At 41.5% G+C, this 27,357-nt stretch overlaps 1 protein-coding gene across 5 annotated transcripts in view; it reads left to right on the forward strand.

The window, feature by feature from the left end:
• RGS7 (regulator of G protein signaling 7) overlaps positions 1-19,374 on the forward strand; it is a 235,283-nt gene extending 215,909 nt beyond the window's left edge. For 2 of the 5 annotated variants that reach the window (XM_063390393.1, XM_063390394.1), the window contains one exon: positions 1,958-2,378. In XM_063390393.1, the coding sequence (XP_063246463.1) occupies positions 1,958-2,008 (51 nt within the window). In that variant the 3' untranslated portion in view covers positions 2,009-2,378. Of the gene's footprint in view, positions 1-1,957; positions 2,379-18,742 lie in introns of those variants that run through there. The other 3 variants (XM_063390391.1, XM_063390392.1, XM_063390395.1) reach the window with 2 other exon arrangements.
• Positions 19,375-27,357: the final 7,983 nt, after the last annotated feature.

A 27,357-nucleotide genomic window follows, 5' to 3' on the forward strand; every position in this document is an offset into this window, starting at 1 on the left:
AATAATAAACAATTATTTCACAGATTTTATAGCACAACAAGCGTTTATGCAGCTTTCCAGTGTAGTATTGAGCAAATTGTAACTAATCAAGAACTCCTGGTTTTAATATTTTAATTAGGTGGGTTATGGAATTCAGTACTAAAAGGAACTCATACATGTTTACAGAAAGTAGCCAGACTTGTACACGGGTAAACTTAAGTGCAAATAACCTAATGAAAGGCAAGGATAAGCATATGTTCAATGTCTTCTGAGATTGTATCTAGCACCAAAAGTCATGAATTTCCTAACAAAATTGTCTAACAGAACATTAATCTTGGAAATGCTTTTAATGTTTTAAATTGTATTCCAAGGCCACACTGCTGCTGAGGCTTTTTTGACTTTTTAAAAATAAACAGCATCTTACTATAGCAGCTTACTTTCTGCATTAGAGGAAGATATAATTTAGGGTTAAAAAGTACCAAGAAGCTGTGAATTTAATATAGGTAGAAAGTGGCAGATACAGGGAAGACAGAGTGCTGGGAAGGGGACTTTTCACCTTTCAAAGAAATGGGTATTAATACTGTCAGGTGATACTGGGAACCTGATGGATGAGCAGTCCAATCCAACATTGCAAATCGTGAGTTCCCTCTCCAATTACGTTGTAGGGGAAGTATTCATCCTAATTTGTTCAACTTGTATTTCACAGTGCAAAGAATAAAATAGTTTTTCTTCCTTTTATGGAGACCCACTCTGATATATTGCATTTGAGTGAGTGCTCAATACCAACTTAGATGTCCCTGTGAATTTAAATTTAATTGATAATGACAATAGATATTAAATTGTGTAATTCCACTGAGTTATAACACTGCAAATGACTTAACAATTTATTGATATGGCAGAATAAGTTCATTTACCATTTACTGCAGAAAATAAAGCATCTCTCCATAGTTACAGTATTTTTTATTGTATTCTCCTGTAAATCAGTTTGATATTTCTGAATTGGGCACTTAAAATGAACAATATAATAAATGTAAGTATTAAATATCTAATCCGTGAGCTAGAGACATTTTCTATTTAATGTTTTATGATATATTTGTGTTACATTGTCAGGGCATGCCTGTGATGTCAGCTTGCTGTGCCAGTTGTGCCTCTGTTGGATCAGAGCCACAGTAGGATGGCCCTTGGAGAGCTAACTCCTTTTATGTGGCCGTAGGAGAGCTAATTCCTGTTCTGTGGTTTCTGTCTGGCTCAGATAAAGCTCAAATCTGCCTGAAATAACCAGAGTGACATACCTTACACCATCCTCTTCACGCTGTAGACCTAGCTCTTGTGGGACAGTCATTGCACCTTATTAAAAGAACTTGTTAAAAAATTGAAACCACATCCTTGCAACAGGAGGAATGATGAGGGAAACAGCAATATGGAAATCCAGCACCTTCAAAGCAGTGTTATGCAGTCACATGTAATATACCTGACCAATGTTCCTTATAAACAGTAAATGTGGTCTCAGCAAACCTATAGGTGTGTTCATGGAAAAGCTGCTTTCCTACCTATATGCAATCTGCCTCTGACTTTCTTGCCTTAACTTGGAAGTAGCTTTTTTGTCCTCTGTGACAGAGCTACCGCAGTTTGCACGTTCATCTTTGCAGCAGAAGGCACTCTTGCTTGCAGTAGCCTTCAAGTTCTGGGTGTCACTGACAGCAAAAACCTCAGCATCAGTTTCTCATCAGTCAAAACCAATCTCATTCAAAAATGGCCTTTAAATTTGCTGGCTTGTTCTGTGAAACAGTCTGGCTGGCTGGCAGTGCAGGTGTTTAAGTGTAAGGACTTCCTGTGGTTTAAGATTTGACAGACTCCAGTTGGTGCCCCTAGTTATTTGAGAGTGATGTGGCAACACTGAGTGGTTGCTGATGAACAGGTTTGCAGTGATCATGCCTCTGTTTTCTGTTTTTGTTTTTTGTTTTTATCTTTTCCTCAGGGGAAATCGCTCACATCAAAGAGGTTAACCAGTCTAGTGCAGTCCTACTAAAAGGATCACCTTGTAGCATGGAAGCAGACTCAAATCATTATACATACTTTGTAGCTCACTGATTGCCTGACTCAGAGGACAGTAGAACAAGATGTTGCATGAGCAAGGACCTGACTTGTTTTCTTTTGTGTATACTAAGGCATTACAGACTCCGAGGGACTCTCTAGCCTTTCGATGCCTCCATTTCGAAAACTGTCTGCTCACTTCCTCCTTCATATCAAGCTGGATCTGTGTCTTTTTATTTTCTGCAAGCTCAAGTACAGTGAAAAAAAAGCTTCTGCTAGGCACAGTTTATTAAAAAAATACGTCAATCAAAAACTGGAAGAAATGTAAAAATGCATATATTAATAAATATACATATGGCATCACATTTATTGCACAATAAATTAGCACAGAAGGTTTCATTTCACTGATGTATTCACATTGAGAAAGAAAGCCTGTGTCTTTGTCTGTTGTCTGTATATTCTCTGTTAATGTTTCTTGCATTTATTTTTATACCATATTTAAAAAAAGAACACCTTTTACTCCAGATGTATTAAAGTTGATCCTTTCTCTGTAAATTTGTGTATGTTTATATTGTTGTTTTATCTTTCATTAAAAGATGCAGAATCTCTTTCCTTTGGGAATTTTGAGATTTTAATATTGAATCTGAAGATTAGTCAAGAGCAAAACGATCCCCAAAAGTTGCACACCTTGAGCTTTCTAAAAAGTGACATGAAATGGCCTTTTCTTTCTCTCAGTGACACCTAATCAAACACACTTTATTGATAACCATTTACTTTTTCTTTTCTTTTTATCAAGCTAGCAGCAGAGAGACCTTTCCCGCTCGCTCATCACCGCATAAGCAAACTTTTCTTTGAGCTAGGTCCGTTCTGTAACAGTGCAGGCTGCACAGCGATTCCGTCCGGAATCCAGAGCGGATGGACTGGGCTGCACTTCCCTAGGGATGGACATGAACAAAGCTGCCTGAGGACACAAGGGTACGCTTGCTAAATAGGAAGGACAGTGCTTCTTTCTCCTTGCTGTCACTTGTGGAGCAAGGCAGCATTTTAAGCTGAAAAGGTAGTGGTCTGGGAGAGCTAAGTGTGCAGTGGTCTGTGGAGTAAAAACCTCTGGTAGCAATGCAGGAGGAGGCTGTCCTTTTAATTCCAGAGCTCTGTTGGGGAATGCTGTTGTGTGTCCACTGCTGAGCTCACTCACACAGAGACCTCTTGACAGATTTATGAGTGTGTGTTGAGGTTGCCTGTGAGACAGTAGATACGGAGCACCTGCAGCTAATCTGAGCTGGAACCAGAAATCTGCTTGGTCTAAGAAACAACACTGTTGACTGATGGAGGTGCTGTAAGGAGAGTAGACAGTATCTCAGATTGGAAAAGAAGGGATGGGAAATAAGTCAAATGACAAAATGCTGATACCTCCAGGGTATGGTAGGGTGCACAGGACAAACAAGCCTTTTTAGCAATGCACAGAACAAACTCAGGACAGCCAACTTTACTACCATCTCTCATGCTGACTTTGGCTTGATATTGAGAATCTTGTTTCAAAGAGACTGTGAATCCTAAACATGCACACACAACATGGGATGGTCATAGATACAAGCAGACAATCAACTTGAACGCCTTAATACCAGAGACATCTCACTGAGCACTGGAAAACCACCTGCACTGGTGCCATTAGGGACAGCACTGTTGCACACAGCTGCTCTGGGCAGAAGGGAGCTGAGCTGCCTTCTGCAGGGAGCACTCACTTCTCCACTGTCTCTATCAGCAGCCTGGTGCAGCCATAATGCAGGAACGCAGCATCTTCAAAGGGGCAGTCTGAGTGAACCCAGTACAAAATGCATTACAAATCCATGAATGGCTCTTCACCATATTCTGCTTAGCTGAGGTTTCTTGAGGTTTGGGATTTCTGTTTGTTCACTGTTTTCACATGCCTCTGTGTTTCTGGTTTCTAGCTAGGAACAAAATTACTGTTTTAAGTGTCTCTGTTTTTGTTAGCACAATTCTACTAAGCTTTTATGGAAATACCCCATCGGAGCTGGGTCCTATCAAGATCTTGGCAAGAGCTCCATGCAGGTCAACTCAAAATATTCCCAGCCTAGGGTGGTCAGATGAATTTTATTAAGTAACCACACTGAATCACAGATCTTAAACTGAGATTTAATTTTACCACAGAAATGTGAGCTCTGAGAAATGAGCTTGGGGCCAGGCAATCCACAGAAATCTGAGCTGTGCTTCACTTCTCAGTGCCAAATAGAGATATTTATTTCCAAACTCCTGCTGCCACCAATTGCATCAACTGGTATATTGCCTCCTTTGCTTAGTAGTTAACTAATTAGGTATTACTGTCTGCTTCAAAGAGTGACTTCCTTCAAATACCTGTGTTTCAAAATCAGGCATTAGGCATTTCATGCAACTTCACGCTAAGAATTTTTTTTCCCAAATCGCTTTTCAACACCAACTCGATAAAAAGTCTTGGAACATTTGTATTCCTGAACCCAGTCTGTACTTAATCTAGTTCTTTCCTTTCATAGTTTAACTCCAGCTGGCAACTAAGTACCATGCAACCACTTGTTCACTCCCCCCTACCTCCAGAGGGAGTGGGAGGAAAAGAGGAAAAAGTAAAACTCATGGGTTAAGATAGGAAAAATTTAGTAATTGAAGTCATTTGTATTAATAATGACAGTAATCTTAATGAAAATGAGAGCAAGAGAGGAAGAATAAAATCTTCCACCCAAGACAGACAAGAGATGCACAATGCAACTGCTCACTGCCCGCTGACCAACGCTCAGCCCCCCGGACAGCGATGGGCTCCTCTTGACCAACTCCCCCAGTTTCTATACTGAGCATGGTGTTCCATTCCAGTATGGGATATCCCTAAGGCCAGGTCAGGTCAGCTGTCCTCAGGATGCTCCCTCTCAGCTTCTTGTGCACCTGCTCCCTGGCAGAGCATGGGACATTGGCTAGTCCTTCACTTAGGGTAAGACCGGCTCCACAGCACCGAAAGCGTCAGTGTCTTAGCAACAGTATTCTCTGTATTGGATAAATACAAACCACTGCACTGCACCAGCTACTAGGAAGAAAGTAAAATCTATCCCAGACAAATCCAGGACATTTCCTTGCAAGAAATATGAAGTCTGTATTGAATGACTGTCTTTCCTAGTATTTGCACAGGATTTAACATGATGTTTCTAAAGTAAAACCAGGCATTACTAATAAGGATTTCAAAGTAGTCAGGGAGCTGTGTTAAGGTTTCACTTGAGCTTGTTCCAAGTGATACAACTCCACTGTTACATACGAGTGAACTTGGCTCAAACAAAATCAATCCTACAACCTGATGATTTTTAAAAGGTTTATCTGCAATCTTCTGATGCTTCACCTCATCACTGTCAGCGGCCAGTGATACAGTACTAGGACTGGAAACTCCAAGCAGGCACAAACTTCCTTTTGCTTCCCCACAGAGAAAAGCTAAATTTGTGTTTCCAAATTTATACAAAGACCCACTTCAAGAATTAAGATTATCTGAGATTAAGGCATGCTTGCACAATAACCGAACAGCTGCGGTATGACTTTGGTTACACAACAATTTACCAATTAAGAATGTCAGTGAGGCCACAAATCTGCTGAGGAAAAAAGGACCAAGAGAGAAAATTACTCTGAAGGGACCATATTTTTTGTCTTCTAGGGAAAAGCCATCAGTCAGTGCCTCCTGGCTCTGCCCAAGCAGTTTAAAACCACCATGTGGGATATTAATTGTAATATTCCTTAAAATAACTGGTTTGAGCTTGAAACTTCCACCTGAGAGTTGGGGTTCTTCAGTCAGTCTCTTTCCTCAAAGATCCTTGTACATAAACAGTTCTAAAGCCTACAGGATAAAGTGTTTGATGTGCCACTGCACATTTCAGATGGTTTGGTGCTCAGATCAGCCTGTGAAGGAAAATGGCTGGTGGGAGAGGCAGAAGATACCCTGGCACCTACCTGGCAACAGCAAAATTCACCCATTCTTCTGTAAGAAGCAAGTAAAAACAGTCCTTCAATGCTAGAAAACCAAAGAGGGATAAAAAGGGCCTTACAATAGTGATGAGATAAATTGCAAAATGCTGAGCTGAAACAGTAGTGGAGACCAGCCCAAACCTAATGAGTTGAAGGTGAACACAGGACTAAGAAATGGGAATTAATTGTGGTGACCAGAACAGAATCGACAAGGGAGGAGAATTGGAGAGCTGAATAATTAGGAGCAAGAGAGGCAGAATGCAGCTGGTGGGTTGCCAGCCATGGATTCAGGCATGCTGAGCTGGAATTAAAACCTGAAAAATCAGGCAAGATCAACTGTGACCTGTGCCTTAAAACCCAACAACAACAATTTTTTCATCTAGAAAGCAATACTGAATAATAATAAAGTATCTAGGGTTGCATTTTTAAAATTGCACCTCTAATATTGTCTGAAATCTTGAGACATAAATGTCAGATAGTCTCCTAAAAAATAAAAAATAGGAGAGCAACAACCAATTCCAGAAAACAAGACCTATAAGAATTAATTTAGGATGTTATTTATCAAAAAAAATTAAAGCCAAAGCAGACCATGAAATAGAGGAAAGGCTGTTTTTGATATGTAACTGGAACTGGGAATTGGAAAAGCCAGTGATTTATTTGTGTCTCTTCCAATTATTTATTTTTATATGTAGTGCATAACAGCTCTTTGAATTTAGATTTTAAAACTGACATATTTTTTATGTCTCTTCTAGCTAAGGATATCATGCATAGAACTAACACTGCACTTATTACAGTAGGTGCATAACACTGGATTTATTATGACAGGAGTATAAAACATAGGAATTTTGCTAAAATAATTGTAATAGCTACATGGATTTAAACAAAATAAGTTTTTAATCCAGCCTTGTTCAAGGAAAATTATCAGTAAATTATTTGACCATATTCTGTGTCCACAATTCTTTTAAGCTAATTGCTAAGTGATTGTGACTCACACGTCTGCCTTTTGATGTGACTATGCTGAACAGATTGCTTTAGTCTCTTGTGAATTGAAGATAAGCTGAAGTCCCAATATTAAAGAGGTGAAGAGGAAGAGAGGATGAGTTCTCTGAGACTGGATTCCTCTCCTCATGCTGTTGCACACTGTGGAGTCCTCAAGTGGCATGTGTGCATTTCAATGTATTTTGTTTGTATAGATATAAATTTGAGGGCTGCAGTCTCTCCAGACAGTCATTATTTTGAAACTACAAAATTTTATTTCCCTAATATCTAAATGAAATCTTCCTTGCTTTGATTTATCCCTTTATTTCTGTCCAGGCTGCTGCAGTCACTACACTAATATGTTCTCAACATAAATGGACATTGCAACATCACATCCTCCTTTGGTTTTCTTACTGGTGTTCTCTGACTTTATTACTCTGCTCTGGGCCAGGGCTTCTTACAAATTTCTTTGAGGATGGTGCTTGCAGGACTCCCAGCAGAGCTTTACAGGAGGAGAGCAGAGGATAATTGTTGTACTTCTGCCCATACACACAAGCAGAGGACTTGCCCTTTTTTCATTACATGGCCACTACTGAACTGTGCCAGCTCATGTGACACAGTGATGCCCAGATCCTGTGCAGTCTAGCGTAGATGGTTGCCTTGTGTGTAGCTGACCTTCTTGGGTCAGTGAGGTGCCTTGAATTGTCTCTTGAACAGCATCATTTTTTTTTCTGGCCATCTTTCTCTTTTGCCAAGATCTTTTAAAATTATTATTATTTTTTATTCCACCTGTGCACTACTTGCAGTCCTTTTGTCTGCAGATATCATTATGTGAGAGTGAGGAATCTGCTGTTCTGGTTCTTTAACACAAACACTTGAATGAGAATGAGTACCATCATCACTATTTGCTGTAAGGGATCTGTATGTGTAAATTGCAAAGAAAAATTGTCCAGATAATAAACTCTGAGAACCTGCTCAAATGCTAGATGATAGTCCTTATTTACAAGTGTGGACATGGACAGTAAATATCAAACAATATTAAGACACGATGGTAAATGTTACCTTGTTAGTGGCATTTGCACAATTTTTATTGTACTTTGCTCCCAAAATATATTCTGCTGCATTCACCTTCATTGGCTTTATTTTGATTTGACTAGATTTTGATATCTCTTGTGAGATTCATCACAGATGTCATCTTTCAAAAGGGGTGCCATTTCCCACCCTTCCTCTTAGCCTGGCAGCTGCTCCTTCAGCATATGTATCACATAGATGAGGCATTTCATTATGCACATTATCCGCTCTATCCACCTTTTTATTCCTTTACCCCTTTCATTTTTTAAAGATGAGTGGTGATGACATATTTAATGTGACTTACTTTTCTACCTTTTTGCTGTAGAATGCTGAATGTATAACCCAAAATCTGTGAACTGTTTTTGAGTTGAGGCACTTTTCTTTAGACAACTTTTCTTTTAGATTCTCTTTCTTCTCTCTCCCTCCTCATCAGTAACATCTTTTTTAGAATTCTTCTTCTTTTATGTTTTGTCCTTTGTTCCTCTGATTCTTGCTCTATTGATCTCTCTCACAAGGTCTTATGGTGCCCACTAATGCTCTTTGTACTTACCTTCTCTATTCTATCCTTCTTGGAACTAAAAACAGATTGGAAAAAACAAAACCAAAAGCAAAAAACCCAAAAACCCCACAGAAAGCATTAAAAGAAAGGCAGGGGCTGATGTGGATGTGATGTGCCTCTGACTCTCCTGATGGCAGGGGACCATCCTTCTTTCAGCAGCCTGCCTCTTCCCTTCCCCACCCTATTCCCAGGATCCCTCCACTCCTCCTACAGCCACAGCTCCCCCAGGATGAAGGAGAAGGGGCATGGGGCAATGTCCTGGGCAGGAGGGTGCCTGTACACGGCAGGGACATCCTTCCTCACTGGTGGGGAGGTGTCTCTGGGAACCTCAGGAGACACGAGGGAGGTCAGTTATTCCTTTGCTTAGGTGAATGGAAGTGGACAAAAAGTGTGACTCCTCTGGTGCCCGGGACTGATGGCAGGAAGGGGATGGGTACTCAGGCCATTCACTCCCAACATTGCAGTTCGGAATAAGGAAGGAGCTTGAGCTTCTTGCAAGGAAAGAGTGAGGTGAGGGTGTCCACAGAGTGATGCAGAATGTCTCTGTTATCAAAGAGTGTCTGTGGGAGGCAGGAATGAAGATTAAAGCCCAAGACGAGGAAATGTTTCTGAGTCCTGGTCCATACTGCTCTGGGTGGTAGCTCCAGTGACACCAGTGAACAGGCCTATGGAAGCTCATGTTGTGCTTAAATCACAGATAACATTTTTTGGGGGAGGAGGCACAAATGTGGAACTTCATCAATGAATAGAGTAAACTGCTGATGCAGTTCAGACAATTAGATAGATATGCTCAATTAATGAGGGGATTGGTTTCCAGAAAGTAATTTTTTTAGGGTCCTAAGTCATTTTGGGTGATTCAATTTCTCCTTCTTCTGTCCCTTCCAAAGTAGTTCAACAACTTTTCTTGACTAGCAAGGCTTTGCCTTATCTCTGTTCCCTTTATTTCCTTCTCAGCTGTTTTCTTAATCCTTTTCTGACAGTGTGGGAGAACTCAGCCCTAAAGGAGTTGCTGAAGCTGTTCTCCCAGCAGTGCATTTGTGTGCAGAGGGGAATTTTCACTTCCATCTTTATTTTTGTCCTTTAATGAGAAAATTAAAATATCAAGCTTTCACTTTGTCCTGCTTCTTCCCAGGGCAATTCCCATTGTACAGATCCATATCATCTACCTGTTTTATATACTTGTGGTATTGGAAAAAAACCCCAAAAAGACACTTCCCCAGCCCTGACCAACTAAAAAAAAAAACCAACATGGAAGATACGAATTTTAGATATCTCTTCTGCTGCTGGTCGGAGCTAAGTGGAACAACAGAAAAATACTTTCTCAAACCTCATTGCTATATTAAAACTGTACTTTGAGATTCCCATCTGCAAGCAGTGCTGATTTTTTCCTGCCCTAAAGCATACTTCCACTGAAATCAGAGATGTGAAGCCTTTAAGACTGGCTTCAAAATACAGTTACCCCTTGGTCCTAAAATTGTGCCTGCTAGCTGGATACCAGTGGTAGAATCTCTTTGGTACAGTAGGGTGGGATAGTAGGGTGGGTTTTTTTTTTTCAAAAATGGTTTGGATTTCTCCTGCATCTTCTCTCACCCCAGACCACAGCATGTGCTGGGAATGCACCTTTGACTCTAGAAAGCTTCTGAAGACAACTTCTTTCCACAAAAACATGGACTAGGTGGAGTGGAGTGGCTTTGATTATTTTGTGTCTTTTAATAAGGAAGAAAAGGCAAGCAGACGTCAAGGAATATGAGAGAGATGAAGGAGTGATAAAAATAACAAAACCAGCTGCTTTTATTTTACATCTAAATAAAGAATTTGAATATGTTACCTAATAGCACTGTAAAAAAACCCTAAAAATCCCAAACAAACAAAACAGATGAAACAAACAAACAAACAAACAAAAACCCAGAAAGGAGACAAGAAAAGCTTTCCATGCCCAATGTGATGAAGATGCCTGAAGAAGCTTCATCCTTCTCCGATCCTGAGAGCTTCTGCACCAGGATGGAGGTCATTACTTCTCATTATTAGGCCTTGCCAGCTTGTGCATGCAGCAGCAGCTCTAGCAGAGAAAATCTGTCTGCAGCAGCCAGCAGCAGTCCTGCATGTAACTCAGAAATGGCTTTTTTTAGCAACTCCATCCCCTGCATAGCCCTACTTTCTGTTTTATAGGTGCTGACATGGTAGGGCCAGCATGGCCAGTGTATCAGCACTGATCTGCTGCACTGCTGCTGCAGTTTCCTGCTAAGGAAATTTGTGCAATCTGAATGGTGCTTCTATGAACTGTGTAATGCTTGCTACAAAAATATTCATTAGAGAAATTTACTGGATGGGACTATTTTGATATTCATTATTACCCATTATTTGAGAAAACTAAATAGAGCATTAAACAAGAAACGAAGGAAGGAAGTCAAAGCAATTTTCTTTACCACAGCAGAGCAAACTAGTTAGGTATTACCAAAAGCCTGGTGATTTTTTTTTTTCCCCTTCCCTTTCCCTGCCGTAGTCCTGAAGTGATCATATACCTCTTTTTTCTGTTTGACATTTTTGCTTTTCTTTCACGCTGAGTGTTGCTGGTGTATGTGCCGCCAGCCGATCGACACTCATCAGGGACGAACAAGCCCGGTGTTAGCCCGGTGTTCCGGCATTCCGCGCCTCCGCTGCGGTGCGGGGAGCTGCCCTGGCGGCAGCAGCGCCCGGGGCTCGGCGGCGTGTGCGGCTCGGACGGCGCTGTGTCCCCGCCGGGCGGGGCCGCGCCGGCGGCGGGGCAGCAGTGACACCTCGCGGGCAGCCCGCGGCACGGGCATGGATAGACGGATGGATGGACGGACCGAGGGATGGATGTCGCACGGCCGCCTGCGCTCACACCGACGCTCCCTGTCCCCTCCCCTGGGCGGGGACAAGCGAAGCACCTTCTGCCACATCCCGGCAGTGAGATCGTGGAAGATTTTTGTCAGGTTACATCAGAGGAGACCGCCTGCTTTTAGGAGGATTCCTGGGAGCGAGTGTCGCTGTGCTACACGAGTTCCTTCTAGGATGCTGGGGTTTTATCAAGATATATTTGGTTTGCCAGAAATTTACTTCCGTAGCCAGTGGCACTTGGTTTAAGAAGAAATAATCGGAGTTCTGTGTGACCATATATAAAGTACCCCCAAAAGGAAGAAGAGATAGTGACAGCCACGGAGCCAAGCCAGTACTTCAAGGTCTGATTCGACTCTGGAGATGTACAGAGGCTGATGGAATAAGCAGTTCTACTTGTACTAGCATCATGTCCCCAACAAAGGCTGCCCCCCTTCCAGCTGTGTGCCCACAGGGTAGGAGAGTTTGGAAGTAATGCATGGGAGCACGTAGTTGTTCCTGTTTTCCTCCAGGGTAATGGGATTTAGGACCTATGATCTGTAAGCAAACAAGCTGCTCAGAAAGAAACCCATTGCCGTCTACTTCTGATTTCAGGGAGAACCTCCTGACAAAGGCCAAAATCTAACTGGTTAACAGCTGCCAGACTGCAGCATTATGGTCTGTATTGCTATCCACACTTCATTTGTTCTTCATTTGTTCATTTCTGTATCTTGTTAAGAATGAGAAACCAAATCTAAAAGCTGTGCTTGATTTTCCTGGGCTTCCACCTGCACAGTTGCATTGATTTTGGTCTTCTCTTCTCCTTTTCTCCATCTGCCTCTGATGAGATTGCTGAGAAACTTTGACTCAACCTTTTTTCAACCCTTTTTAATCTCATTTTTTAATATATCCCATTCCAGCTTTACCAAAGAACATGCACTCTGACTGTAAAGACAACAGGGAAACCTGGAATAAGCACCATAATGACCTCAGGAACTGAACCATTTTGGGGAGGTTTTTGTGTTGAGACTCATGTACGAGGAGGATCATCTACTCTACAGTTTTGAAACCTGGAGGATGAAAAAAATACTTTCTGTCCATTAGTAATAGGCAACTAACCTTAATAACATAATGTTTAATGAAAAATACTTTAGGTATTTGTATGTAATATGGTTTTATGTCTGGAGTTGATATTATGGGAAATAATTATCCTGGCTTTAGGGGATGGAGAGGAAGTTTGTCTTTGCTTGGATGTATAGCACTACCCTTTGGGATGGTGTCATTTGATAATTCCTGCCACATGTTCTTATGAGTAGGATGTTTTTGTTTCCTTACTGTGTCTCCCCTCAAGTCCTGCTGGGTAATATTTCAGATGGTCATGGTCAGAAAAAGCATGTGACAACTTCCAGATGTTCAACTAATCAAAGCGATCTGCAGATCTAAGGGAGGACACCAACAAACAAATGGAGGATAACTTGAAGGGCTGCAGTCTAGGTGGGGGGTCACACTCAGAGGTGGTGTAGCAGGCTGAAGGATAGTCTTTTAAAATCTGGAGAATTCACTGATGTCTAGATCATTTGCTAAAAATGAGATAGTCTGATGGTGTGGCTGGGCAGGCAGTAAAACCTAAAACATGGGGTCTTCCCACATGTGGTTTTCCCACAGCTTGGAGCAGAGCTGTCTTCCCTGGGGAGTGAGGAAGGCTCTCATAGTGTGCCACAGCTCTGAGCTGAGCTGGCCTCTGGGCTCCAGCTGGCATGATGCGTCTGAGACTAAGAAATGTGACCATGCTCTGCTGTCATCCACACCACCACAGCATTTGGGGCTGCATCCTTGCTGAGCTGGAGGTGCCTGAGACAGTGCTGGGTTCAACTGAGAGAAGAGTGGGCACATCTCATCTCAGAGAAACATGTGTGTTTCTGTTTTTGCTCCAGCCTGGCTGGTATAGGCACCTCTTTGGGTAGTAATAGCTAGTTCTAGGCTGAGTTTGGGGAGCCCTTAATCAAAGCCCTTCATTTCTGTTAGTCTATCCTCCCAGCTTTATAGAAACAGACAAGACAATTAAAGATGTGCAGTGGGACACAGCATTCCTCTTTGGGAATGTAAAAAATTCACCATCTAGATTAAAAAACTCACATTAATCACAGTGACCTGGTACTTGTAGAGGTGAATGCTCAAGACTGTGGTGCAGAGTGTGTGGAGCAGCAAGGAACACCAGGGTGGAGAGTGCATGTTGCACACAGACTAAACAGTCCTGACTCTGGTCACAGGAGGGACAATGTTCACTCCACAGGATCCTACAGCAACGTTCCTGGTGCCTTTTTGTACGCTGGCATTTGGTGTCGCAGTGCCTGCACTGCTGGCACATCCTTTGAGACAAATGTTCTCTGCATCTGCCCGCTGTGTGTGCATCTGGCACAGCTCTGCTAGAGGATTGCTTTTCAAATCCTCCCAGTGGTGGAAAGGGGCGGGCAGCATCACTACTATTATTTCTCCCACTACTGATTTGTTTGAAAACATTGCTGGCTCAAAACCTGACTCAGCTGCTGATGAAGAAGAGAAGATCTGCTCATGTCAAGAAGGCTTCTAGAGTTTTGAACTCTAGGCTGATTCTCTTGAAGCATGACTATTTGGGACATTGCTAAATACCATTCTTTCCCCTTGGTAATGAGGCTTTATATGACATTTCATGCAATTCTGTATGGGTCTTTTGCTGCTTGGGAGGTAATTGTGCAGCATGCTAGAAAATTCAGTTCCACTCTAGGAAAAGGAACAGCTTTGTCCATCATCAATGGCTGCTTTTGTCAGTTGGGTTCTCCATATGGCATTCCTGAAGCACCTGGAGAATTTCTGACAAAATTAGTCTTTGGTTTTGTGCAAAGAATACTTTTGTATGTACATGGAAGGGGAAAGATGAACACACTGCTCTCCTGGAGAATCAGACTGGTGCCTGTGTGCTTGGAGGGGCCTTACCCTGAGAGGGCATTGGTAGCAGAGGCAGGGGCGTGGAAGAGACACACAACAACATGGGCAAACACACAAAAGTGAGGAGGATGCTGCAATGCATGAGGACACTGGTACCTGAATGTGCTGCAGGAAAGTGGTGGCCATGAAGAATTAGGTCTGGATCATATGACAGGTATTTATTGTGATGGCTCATCTCTGTCCTGATCCGTGTTCGTAAGACTGAGCTAACAAGGTCATCTTTTGTAGTAAACTCCGAAAATAGTGGAGGCCTGAATCCTTCTACTAGCTGGGGCATCAACAGCACATGCTTCTATCATTTCTAATGTGGTTGTCAAGACTGCAAGCTCTTTGCCATGTCCGCAGGGGAAATCATAATTATGTATGTATGATATATTAAAAATGGAAACTATTCATTGTGCTGGAAGCTAACTCAAAAAGGACAGATGGAGTGATAAGGGAAATAAAACTACTATGAACCAGAAAACTGTGGGAAAAACAAACTAAGTGGCCTCTATCTACCAACTACCCATCTGTTGGTCATCCACCAATGTCTCCACTAGCTATGTTTGGATGTTACTATTTAAAAAACAGACATGGGAGCAGCATGTGGAGGTCTGGCTGGGACAAGAGGAAAGCGGCTAAAGGACCTTTTTACTGGCTGGTAAATTCATGCCTGGTCTCCCTTCAAGATTTCATAGTTTAGAAAGAATTTCAGTTCGTTCTTCAAAAGATGCGTCAGTCTGTTCTGGATTAAGAAGACAATATGCCTTCCACATTTACTCCCCCCACAAAGACTGATTTTTGGAGGATTTACTAGTCATTTCATTTCAGACACATTTCTTAACAACTTGGCTTTCTTTGTGTTTAAACTTAGATTCTGTCCTTCCTGAATCTTATAATGCTCACTATGTGGTGTTTGTCCTTTCATGGTCATTACTGATACATACTCGCTGCACTCGCTGTGCTCTACTAAAATTGTTTTGTTTTGTCAGGGTAAAAATTGCAAATTAAAACATTCTCTAAGAGGGAGGACCTCAAATATAATTTCATAACAAAAATTCCCCAATCATTTCCAAACAATTTAAAACCGAATATAAATCTTTCCTTTACTACCAGATGTGATCGTCCCAAAGCTTCAGACACGAATAATCTCTCCGAATTTTCCAGCTATTTCAATATCCTATCCATACTGAAACCAGCCTGTGCCTCTACCACCTATTCAGGAAAATTTGCAAACAAGGCCAATGTTTGAAACCTTTATCCATTAAAATCAATGATCATACATATTTTAATTTACTTTGTCAGTTTTCATTCCTTTCCATTGCTTGTTTACAGCAGAACCTCCATTTTCCTCCCTCCCCCCTGCCTTTTTCTTAATGGGAATCTAGAAAGTTCCCCCTATTTTCCTTTCTTTGTCTTTTCTTTCTTTACAGTGTCTAGTCTCTTTCCCTTATTTTAGTAGCCATCATTCTCTGTTGACTGCAGATCTTGGCTATATCCTGATAAAGTCAACAGAAAGGTTTTCCCTGGAATTTCAGACATGTTTCCATATTGGTTTTTCTTTCCGCTCCTGTCCTTTTTCTTCTTGATGCCTGGCTGGCCGATTTAAACAAACATTTTGAGAACAACTTGTCCTCAGCTGACTAAACTGGTAAATAACGGATAAATATAGTTTCAATTGGGAACAGCTTTCTGGCAAAGGATGGAGAACAGCACTAAAGAAGAATTTTTCTCACCTTGAGTCATGGGACCTGGTTGGTTAAATTAAAACCATTTACTTAACCTGCGTGTACAACACACAAACAGCAGAGATGTCCTTTACTTGTGCTGACACTTTATGCTGCCTGCAGTACCCTTGTTGTGAAACACAAATAGACCGTTTTTCTTTCTTTCTTTGAAACTAAAGCAGCACAAACCTAATTTATATATTTCAGCAAAGGCTTATTATTTCATTCTTTTTTTCCCCTCACCACCTAGAAAGCTCTGCCATAAGCTTCAACATGTAATGATAGAATTATGAATTCCTTGATGTCCTAAGGCTGGCTACCTCCCATCGTAACTCAATCTTGCTGCCACACATTACTGTCTTCTTATCAAAGTGCCCTTCACTGAGCATAGATAAGGGATGTTGCTATGTTTGTTAACATGATAATTTGCATATTTGCTATGAAGCATACAGAGGACTTTTATATTTTTTATATGTGTTTATACATATGGATGGGTTAGAAATCTAAATATTACAGTGCTTTTGATACATAGAGAGAAAATAAAAAAACAATTCACAATAGTAAGTCATTGTATTTTGAATTTTTATTGTAATAAATTATAGCAATAGTTCACAGAACCCAGCTATTATCTCAGATTGTCTCTCTGCAGAATCACAAAAACAATCTGAGTCATCCTGACTTGATTCATATTCAGTTCCTATTTGGGAAGACTTCCCTCACCATCAGGCCGCCTGGTAGCATTTTTTTTTTTCTGTGAAAGCTCAAATTCTGTAAAACAGTTCCACAGCCTATGGTGGGTTCTGCAGCATGAATCATGGAAAATATGCATCCCTCTAGTTTGCAGCTGGTTATTTTCACTGAGGTCCATGTGGAAGGAGAGATGTGCAATTTTTCCCACATGATACGTGTCTTTTTAGCACTCTGATGGGAACAGATCAATAGAGACTTACCAAACATATTAAAAGATGCTCAGCATTTCAAAGAGTGAAAAGAAGTGGAGTTGACATGCAGAGCCAAGGTTGAATATCAACCATTTTCAGAAAGAAAGTGAATTTGTCTTTATGAATAATGCCAGGCACAGGGGAGTTGTTTCCCTTTTTCTCCCAGGGTCCTCTTCATGGCCTGTCACTAAATTCTTGTGAAACTTTTATTTATATTTGCTGTGGCTATTGCTTCACCTACATATGTTATATGAATTGGTACATGCAGAATATATGATTTTAATTAGTTCATGGAGTTGATTAATTAATAACTTGCTGCTCTTACCTAAAAAGCATGACAGGAGCACAGAAAATTACTTGCACTTGCTACCCTTCCTTACATCATTTGAGAGAGACCTCTCTGAGCTGATAATGCAGCACAGTAACTTTATATAATACCTCAGACATGAAGTGAATAATAATCTGTGACTTCAGGGAAATGAAGGTAGGCAGACTAACAGTGACACTGGCTAACATTTCTGCTGTTGAACAGTTCAGCAGTGAGCAGCCGTGCTTCTGACAGTGTCCTGAAAAATTATGGTACAAATTTTACTATTAGTAATAGAAGCATAAGATCATCACTTAAAACCTTACAATGATTACGAAGATTACCAGATTCCTACATCTAAAATGAGGACTGAAGGAACTTTAGAAACAAAAATTTGAAGTGTTTTGTCATTTGATGTTGTATGACTGAGCAACAGCCATTTATCTGGTGGGCAAAAGTGAAGTCAGGTGCAGAGAAACAAGTTGTAGGAGCTGTATGTGCTGTGGGGATAATGCCTCACCAGGGGTCAGTGGGCTTAAACTGGATATGCTGGTTCCTGTCCAGGGCATTAGCTGGGTGTCAACTCCAGCAACAAAACTGGTCGTAAACCAATGTAACCTCTGGGATTATGCATTTTTGGCATGGAGGCCTGATTTCCTCTGTATGTGTGTTGAGCTCTGAAGTACAGTGTTAGCTTCAGGCACTCTTAAAGATTGCTCTGAGACCAACCAAAAGGCTGGAAAATGTCTTCGGATAGAAGTGGTAGGTGTGCAATCATTTAAGCATGCCAAGAAAAAGTTTAAGGATTTTGGTTGTAGATGGTAAGTATTTACTTCAGGACTAATGTTCTTCCAATCCAGCAAGAAAAGATATAAAAAGATCTGGTGGCTGGAGCTGGACAAATGCACAGGATAAATGGGCTATGCATTTCACCAGGGGAATACTTAGCTACTGGTGTGGATTGCAAGAGGTTATTGTGGCTTTTCTACCATTAGCAATTTTTAAATCGAGAATAGATGTTGCTGGGTTTTTTAATCTAAAACATTTACTCAAGTTTAAACTGGATCAGATTCAAGGATGTTCTGTGTCCTAAATTATGTGGTTAGGTGACCACACAGTGACTCCTGGTTTTATAATCTGAAAATCCTTTTGCCCTGACAAATAGGGCTGGAGGAGCTTTCACTGTGATTGATGACTTGGATTCATGGACGCACACTGTGTTTACTGGGGTCATCACTCACCTTTCTTCCTTCTGAACCAGCTCAGCACCGACCATCCAGGCTGCAGAGCTGCACCAAGCAGACCTGTCCTGCCTTGCCCTGGGATGCTCCTTTTTCACTTATTTCTCTCCTCCCAGGCTGGAACGCCACATTCCTTTTTCCGAGGAGCCAGGAGCCACCTTGAACCGGGGAACTTCTGTAGCGCTTTGAGAGTAACCATTCACAAAGACCTCACAGCTCTGAACTACAGCACGCACAAAGAACACTTTTTTTCTAACAACTACAAAATGCTGCAATAGGCTTTGCTCCAATGAAACCTCTGTTAGTGGTAGTGGAGCCTGGTATGTTAGTGACCAAGGATTTGACTATCAGATAATTGGAATTATGTGTTCTTTCCAGAACAACTTGCATTATTTAAGAAGAAAAACAAACTCCAATCAAGCTGGTCAGAGGTTTTGAAATATTCAGATGCAGAGTTCCAAGCCTTAGCCATTGAGGTACAGTGCAAAGTGCTGCTAAGCAGGCAATAAGCTCAGGATTCATTGCAGTGGCTGAACTTACAAATACAGAAAGTTCACAGAAAAGCCTGCTCTTGTGAACTTTCAACCAGCATTTGCAAGCTAAGAACCCATAGATTACTTATATAATAAATGGATGCATATCTGTCCAAATGTTTAATAAAGATACTATGTGAGAAGCATGTAACAAGTCATTTTCCTCTGCAGTAACGATATATTTTTTCTATCGTATACAGGACAGTCACAATAGCAGTTTAAATCTTTTGAAGCATCTATGTTCAGAAGATGATATGTTGGCAACAATTATACCCAAAATACATGTATTAGGATGGGAACTTTCAGGTCAGATGAGACTAAAATTTGGTAACAACTGAATTCTCTTTAACTGTTATTGATATATATGCACCATTTAAACAAGACCTTGATACTAAAAAGTCAACTGAAATGTGCAATACGATCCAGTAAAACCAGTTTTTACTGGAAGACATGCGGATGGTGATACTATTGATTTTCAAAGGCCAGATCACCTCCTTTCTCGTTGCTTTGTCTAATGGAGTGTGCTTGGCCTGGAAAGGAGAACAGTGTTTGGCCACAGTTGCCGTGTACCCTTACAACTGCCTGCTCCCTATATGTACTCTCTCTGGATCCCCTGCAAAGTCCTGATCAAGTGCACAGGATTTACATCTACACCAGCACAATAATGGTGATTTTCATTTCCTGGTTGCTCCCAGAGGCATGAACACAAGCTCCAGCCCCAGGCTGACACTCACTGCCGTACTGCCGGCACAGCCGGCTACAGGTCTGGAAGTCTGGCAAAGATGAGTTGAAAGTACTGTTTCTTCCACCTTGCACTCATGTCCCAGTTGCAGCTCAAATGTATTAAAGAAGTTTTCTCTCTCTAAATGTATCTTCACATATCTGCATTTCAGATTTATGCTGTTGCCAATTCACTTCACATTTTGCATTATACCAAATGCCTGCTTTAACTATCGATATTTGGGCTCGACAAGAATGGGAGGGAAGTGAGGAGAGGGAAGAGACTAAAATGACTTGTGGGTGTATTAGTAGGATTTTTAAACTTGGGTCTAGGTCTACTGAATCTTTGGCAGCTCAATTTCCATCTCAGAACTGGAGTGGTGGGTGCCTATCACGATTGGGCAGTTCCCAGGCTGTGAGCCCATGCGCTAACCACACCTGCAGCAGGAGGTCTGCTGTTCTGTAGGCACAAGTCTGCTCTCTGACCTTGTTTACATCTTTTCACTAAAGCACACACATGGAAAATGCTTCTTTTGAGTCTAGTTGCTTCATCCTGAGAGGATGCAAAGATGCCTGTTCTTCTTGCAGCCAAAGGACTCTCAAAGCCTTGCATTTTTGGGAGAGGTAAGTGACGGAGGAGATGGATCTACAAAGGTAAGAAAGACCATTCCTCAGAACTAGAAATTACAGCACAACTCTTGTTAAGTTCCCAAGCCCCAACCTTATGGATTACAGTGGAGAACCTCTGCCACACTAAATGCTGCTTTACTGCTGCTATCTGTATCAGGCAAGGAGATTCTCCAGTACTTCCAAGATACCACTTGCCAAAGATACCACTCCACAGGATGCTATTAGAATAGCAGAAGGTGAGGCCAGGTGATGAAAAACACATTTGTCAAGAGTTTGGTGTGACAGACATCCATTCCTGAGCAGTCATGTGCTGTAGTATCTGTTTTACATTCCTACACAGGGTTTTGTAACAGGGAGAGGAAGTGGTCAATCCTTTCAAATTTGAGAGAGCTGTGCTGGCACTGATTTCTGTGGCTGCAGTCATGTGTCAAGAGATTATTTGTGCTGGCACGGTGAGTTCAATACATGTCTACATTCTTGATACTTGAATCTCAAAAACTCCACTAGAAGAGATGCCAGTAAACTGTTATTTTCTCTAAGTACCAGTTCTCCATGGATGTAATCATAGTAACAGCTATCACATTTATGCTAACGCTGGCCAGCAAGGGTTGAAATCTTGGCCCTGTTGAAATCTTTGGTAAAGACTTGGCTGAGAAGTGTAAATAGGTTTCCACACAAAAATAAAAGTATGGAAGGAAAAATAGAGGTCTGTGTAATAACAGTAAAATGTTTTTGACTTTCAGCATCCTGGATGTCAATGCTCTTACTCTATAAAAAGTTCAAATTTGTTTGTGCTGCAAGGAATACCCAACAAAAGTTCACTGCTCATTTCCATATCTACCTCCAAAACAGAAATCCTGTCAGGACTGTGTTTTAACCCAGGTGGTGGCAGAACTACAGCCCAGCTAGGTACCGGACAGCCTGATGAGGGGTGCTGGGGCAAGTCATATGCCAGCTGAATTCCTTCTGGTGAACACAGGGATTTTGTTCATGTTCTTAAAAGCTGATGATGAGCCAGAGGGTATCCAGTCTTCAGACAGAAACTCTCATCTCTGCAAGGGTGATCTAACAAGTGCCCTGCACTGCTCAAAACAAGTTTGTTCCTTGGTTTTAACTGATTTTGGAAGCCAGCTCTGTAAAACAAATACCTGAGGTACCAACTATCTAAACCATGAAAAACACTATGGAGCTTCAGGTCCTTGACCTATAAGCCACAGGAAATTCCAGACTAAATGTTCCTAAAAGTTGAGTTGATCATGCTTCATCTTTTTGATGACTGTAGGAATTACTATTAGCATGTTACACAAGGATTCAAAAATGCTGCAAAAAATTAAAGTTTAAGTGAGGAGGTTTTTTTCCCCCTAGGCCTTTAACCTATTTCTCTTTAGAATTACCTTTTATTTATTCATGATGCTGATTTATTTTAGTTGCTCTTCGCTGATTTGCCCAAAAACGTGGGCAGCTTGAGCAGCAGGAGCAACAGCAGATGGCAGCACCAAGCTGCTGGATCGCGGCTGTCAGCGCAAACAAGGGGAAAACACGAAGTGAGATGAGCACAAGTTTCTAAAAGTTTGTCTGCTTTCAGATCTCCTTCTTTTCTCCCCTTCCTCTGGACTTATTTTGTTTTTTTTCAATTTTTCTACTCACTGTTTGAAAAAGAAAAAGAACAGCAGATGAGGAAAGTTTCTATGCCAGGTCATCCTGTGTTGATTTAATGGAAGATGGTAAGACCTGATGTGACCTGCTGGATAGATGACATGAGGTTATGGCCTAGCCTACCAGCACTTCACGTCCTATTAAACACTCCACAGGGGCAACATCTGGAGGGTTAAACAGCTGCCGGGTAATGCAATTTTAAATACCACTTCATCAAAGTAATAGACTCCACAGGACCCTCTTGGGATCTGTAAACTGATGTGTTCCAGGCTTTGTGTGCTGCAGCCCTTTTGTGTAACACATTAAGGAGACCCTGATACCTCTCACTTTAGCAGAGTGATAGAACCGAGATTTGCAAATTCATCTACAGAACAGCACCTTGCTGAGCCTGGGATCAAACACATGGCCTTTTCTCTTCTTTTTTTTCCTTCCTCAAAGACTGATATTTTGTGTATCCAAAATTACTGTAAGCTAAAGAAACAATTTAAGAATGCATTTACTCTTGAGCCTATTTTAACAGCAATATATGAGCTTCCAAAGGAGATCTCATCCATGCTTTCTGTTCTCCAGGATAGTTACAGTGGAGGGAGCAAATCATGTCTGTGCTCAACACAACCAGCCAAGCTTTCAATCTGAATAACAAAAGGATTCCTCAGGCCTTTACCAGACCTGGCTCCTCTCCTGCATTCTTCAGATACAATCCTTAGCTCCAGCAACACAAATCATGAAGGAAATATGGTCTCCAATTTGGTCGACCATGGAGGCTGGTGCCACAATCTAGCTGCAAATCAACACAGCTGACAGTAGAATGGTATGCAATTTTCCAAAATAACTCCTTCCACTCTTTCAGAGCTGCTAAGTAACAATTAAGAGAAATTACATTAAATAATTAATTAATCACTTTAGTCACGTTGAATAATTAATCACTTTGAGAGAGGACAGCCCAGTAACCTTTTCTATTGCCTGGTAAGGCAACATTTGCTTTCTGATTCTGAATTCAGTGAAACCCTTAGCAAACACAGATCCCTGCTTCTGAGCAGGCAGAATTTGATAGCTGCCACTGATTGAACTTTGTCACAACCAGGAGCATACGGAAGGACTCTTGGCAACTCCTTTCCAGGGAGAAAAACATAGTGTAAAACTTTGCAGCCAGCATGAGCCAGCATCCTTTGGCTGAAGTCAATGGAAAGTCTTCAGTTCTTTCCCAGCAAGTATCTGCCCTTGGTGTTATCCTTACTTGGAGATCCTTCTCTCTGCTTTACTGCAATTATTTCAGATTAAAGGGCAGGGGAAAATTCCTCAGTTACCTGCCATAGTTTCTATTCAGAAATTCTGGGTGATTTTCTTTGTGATGCCTTTTAAAGAGGGATGTAGTCACGGAGGAGCAGGAGGAGTTATGAACCTGGCAATAGCAACCACTGCCATTTTATTTTTGTTACTGGGTACTTAAAAACTTTGGGAGGTTATAGAGAGACCAGAGAAATGGCTTGTTTTATCTCTTTCTCTACTGAGCTATACAAAACAATCTTCAGCTACCATAGATGTCAACAGGAGCACAGCCCTGAGTTGTGTCTGAACTTCGTGCTGTAGCCTCACTTGACATCCTCCACACCATTCTGCATAAAGTTTTTATATCAGGCAGTGCTACCCACAGACGAGTCTATTAGGTAACTTTGGAAATGGTAACATTTTTGAACGCATATGTATGAAAGATGCCCTCCTCTCACTAAACCAGTTTGTGGCTTATGCTTTGGAAACAGAATCTATTAAGACTGCAGGCATATGAGCTACTGTAATTTACTTACTGAAATTATTTTGCCTCAGTCATTACTGCTGAGGACACCACGGCTGCCCTCCATCTGTGTAGAGGTCTTCATAAGAAAATGGGGAGCAGTAGGGAAACAGCATGGATTCTCCAAAGAATGCCTTAGTTTATTTATTTATTTCAAATGTCTTTCATGTCTTGGCTTTGTGCATCTTTTCCAAGAAGCAAATGCTTCACAGATGGAAAGAAGCAATTTTCAGTTGTAAAAATTCTAAACAGTTCAGGTGAAATGAAAAACAGAGCTTCCTGGAGACATGCCAGCTTTTTCTTTTTATTCATTTTCTTTTTTTTTGCCCCAGCCTCACTTTGATTGTAAAAACATTTACCCACCTCCAGACTTTATAGCATGAGAAATGCCCTTCCTGGGGTCTAATCCATGCCTGAGGTATCACTGCAGATCTATCAGAAAGGAAGACTCCTATTTCCACATAGACTTTACACATCTGCTCTGATTTTCTGCAGGGTGGATCCTCAGTAACACTGCTGCAAAAATTGAGTCTCATATAAACCAAGCTTATACTGGCATAACTCCTGGTGGGAGCTGTGCTACATTTTCATGAGGAAAAGGTCTAATTTGTCCACTGATACTCTGTTTTCTGTCAGTTCATAGGGTTAGGTGGTGACATTAGGGAAAAAGATCACAGTCAATTGGTGAGAAAGAATAATGACCTTATTTTTGGATTCCTCCTGCTGATAAAACCTTTAAGGATTTATGGCAGATCAAATTAGCAGGAGCTTTAGTAGATACCCTCATAACCTTTGGAAATCACACACTGCCCATGAGGCAGTTAAATCTGCTGCACACTCCCCATGGGGAGCTTAACTCATGCTCCAGGACATCTGCCTTGGAGCCAGACACCCGGAGCCAGGCACCTACACATCCACGGCCCCCCACGTGCAGACTGAGGCACAGCCGTGGGCAAGACACGGGCGTCTGCCTCGCTCTGCTGGTGGCCATGGGTATGCAGTGGAGCAATCCCCACACGGGGCAGGCATCCGCAGTGAGCACAACAAGCACAGGGCACCGCAGCAGCTTCTGGGTGCTGGGGGGATGGGTCCAGTTCCCTGGGCTCTGAATCCTTTGGGACCCTCAGGATCAGGGATTAGGAAAAGTAGAGGAGGTGGCCTGTGGTTCCTGGCTGCTGCCACGTCTTGGGGAACGCAGCAGTGACACACACCAATGCCAAAAGCCTGGTCACCAGGGCCCTTTGGATACTGCAGTGGGTTTTGCAAGGCACATTGGACAAGCATGTCGTGTGAGGGCCTACAGGAAGAGAGCGAAACACTCAGCAGCGGGTGCTGAATCAGGGCTGAGTGTGTAATCCAAGGTTATTCGCTATAAAGTCTAGGACATTCCCTTAAAAATGTTGAGTTGTGCAGGAAATGTCTGGTTACTTGTGTAACCGTTTGCAAGATATACAAACCCATCAGGCTCTGACTCCTAGGTCTTATGACAATAATGCAGTTTCTTCCAGACATGTTCAGTTGCATATCTGATACACATATTGCTCAGCCAAAATGACTTGTTAGTGATTTATTTGGAATATCCAGCCTTTACCATATGACATCACCTCCTCAACTTGATGAAAAAAAGGTTTAGACTGAATTTTTCCCATTAAAAATAATGGGGCAATGGCTTCTTGATGCCAATATTTACTGATATCAAAGCAAAATACTGTCTTGGTTATTTGTCTTAATTTAGCCCAAGCAGTACACAAAGCACAGTGTACAAAAACAATATGTTCCTTCTTCTAAACCAGATCATCACTTACTAATTGCTATATGATTTTAATGAAAACAGAGGCATGATTCTGTTATGCTTCATAAAAATTATCTCACTCTATTTGTTCCTTTTCTTACCCCGATTGATAGACAGTCCATGTAAAATTACTTTCTATATCTGCCTTCACACAGAACCTCAGAAAAACTGCTTTCAAACTGTCCATCTTACAAAATACAGGAGAATGAGACTCAGATCCTTTGCTAAGTTATGTAAGAAACAGTTACATTACGTATATGTAATTGAATATACACAGGCAGTAAAATATATGTGTGTGTGTGCCCACACACATATAATTAATTTTTGTACTTTAATTAAAGCTTACAGATCTCAGTGGTATTTGAACATTCCTGAAGTTCAAGTTTGAATACATTTTGCACAGACCATTCAATATATTTCTAAATCCAATATAAAATCCAACCTAGCACTAGTGCGAGTTCATGTGAGAACTGATATGCTCAGAGAGATTCCTTTGCTTCTGAGCATGGAGGCAGACAGAGATGTGCCTTACCTTCCCGTGACTTCTGTTCTGTTTAGAATCTCACATGGAAACCCAAGCATTGCAAGCTCAGATAAAGCATCAGAGAAAAATAATTACAATCAAGGGCTGGCATGTGAGTAGCTAGAAGACTTTGTAAGAACTAGTCTGCTTCAAGCACATCAGAAAAAGACTTGAGCCCAGATTTTTACTGAGGACTCTAGGACACATTTGACGATGAATGAAACTGCCCCTTCTCTCTTGCCTTTCCATTACCTAAGAAACCTTTATCAGAAGTTAAAAATGCATTTTTCTGAGACCTTTATACCACAGCAACCCTCATTTACAGTCATTCAGTAGATCTGTGCTTCCATCTGCATTGGGAAATTTCTCCTCCTGCTGCCTCTTGAGCAGTTCCCATTCCATGCTCCTGCACCAAGGGCGGTGTGGTGCAATGGGAATCCTGTTCTGTCAGTGGCAAGCACATCCAAACCCATTAACTGACGACTCCTGGACTTCAGTGACTATAAACACGACCAAACCCTGCCACACACATCCAAAGCTAACTTTTAGCCATAGCTCACACAGCTACTTCTGTGGGGAAAGAAGAAGGAGGATTTCTGCCTGGTTGCCACTAGATGGAGTGAAGCCAAAACTGTAGATTTTAATGGTCTTGTGATGGAAACACATCCTTTCCCTATATAAGTTTGGGGCTTTTTGTTTGGTTTTTTTTCTTAAATAAGTCTGTTAAGCTGAGAACCAAGCCTGTCTGGTTCTGGAGTGAGAGAGCCCTGTTAATGTTAGTATGCTGCTCTGATTTGTAGCTTTGGTTCACACAAAGGATTGATGACGTGGACTTTCCAAGCTGTACACTGGAAAACTGAAGTCAAATTCTTCAAAGACTGATTCCTTTCTTTGTCTTCCAGCACCCAATTCAGATGAGTAAATAAGGAGTTTCAGCTATGGAGAGGGACCTTGGGCTGTGATTAGACAGGCACACAGGTTCTGTCTTTAGGCTTCCAAGGTAGATCACTAATATCTGGTGGTGCCTACAACCTTTAAAGAGCTTAAGCAATAGTCCATCTTCCCTTTTTCTCTTTCACGCTGTC

This window comes from Prinia subflava, chromosome 2, assembly GCF_021018805.1.
Source record: "Prinia subflava isolate CZ2003 ecotype Zambia chromosome 2, Cam_Psub_1.2, whole genome shotgun sequence".
NCBI classification, from domain to species: domain Eukaryota; kingdom Metazoa; phylum Chordata; class Aves; order Passeriformes; family Cisticolidae; genus Prinia; species Prinia subflava.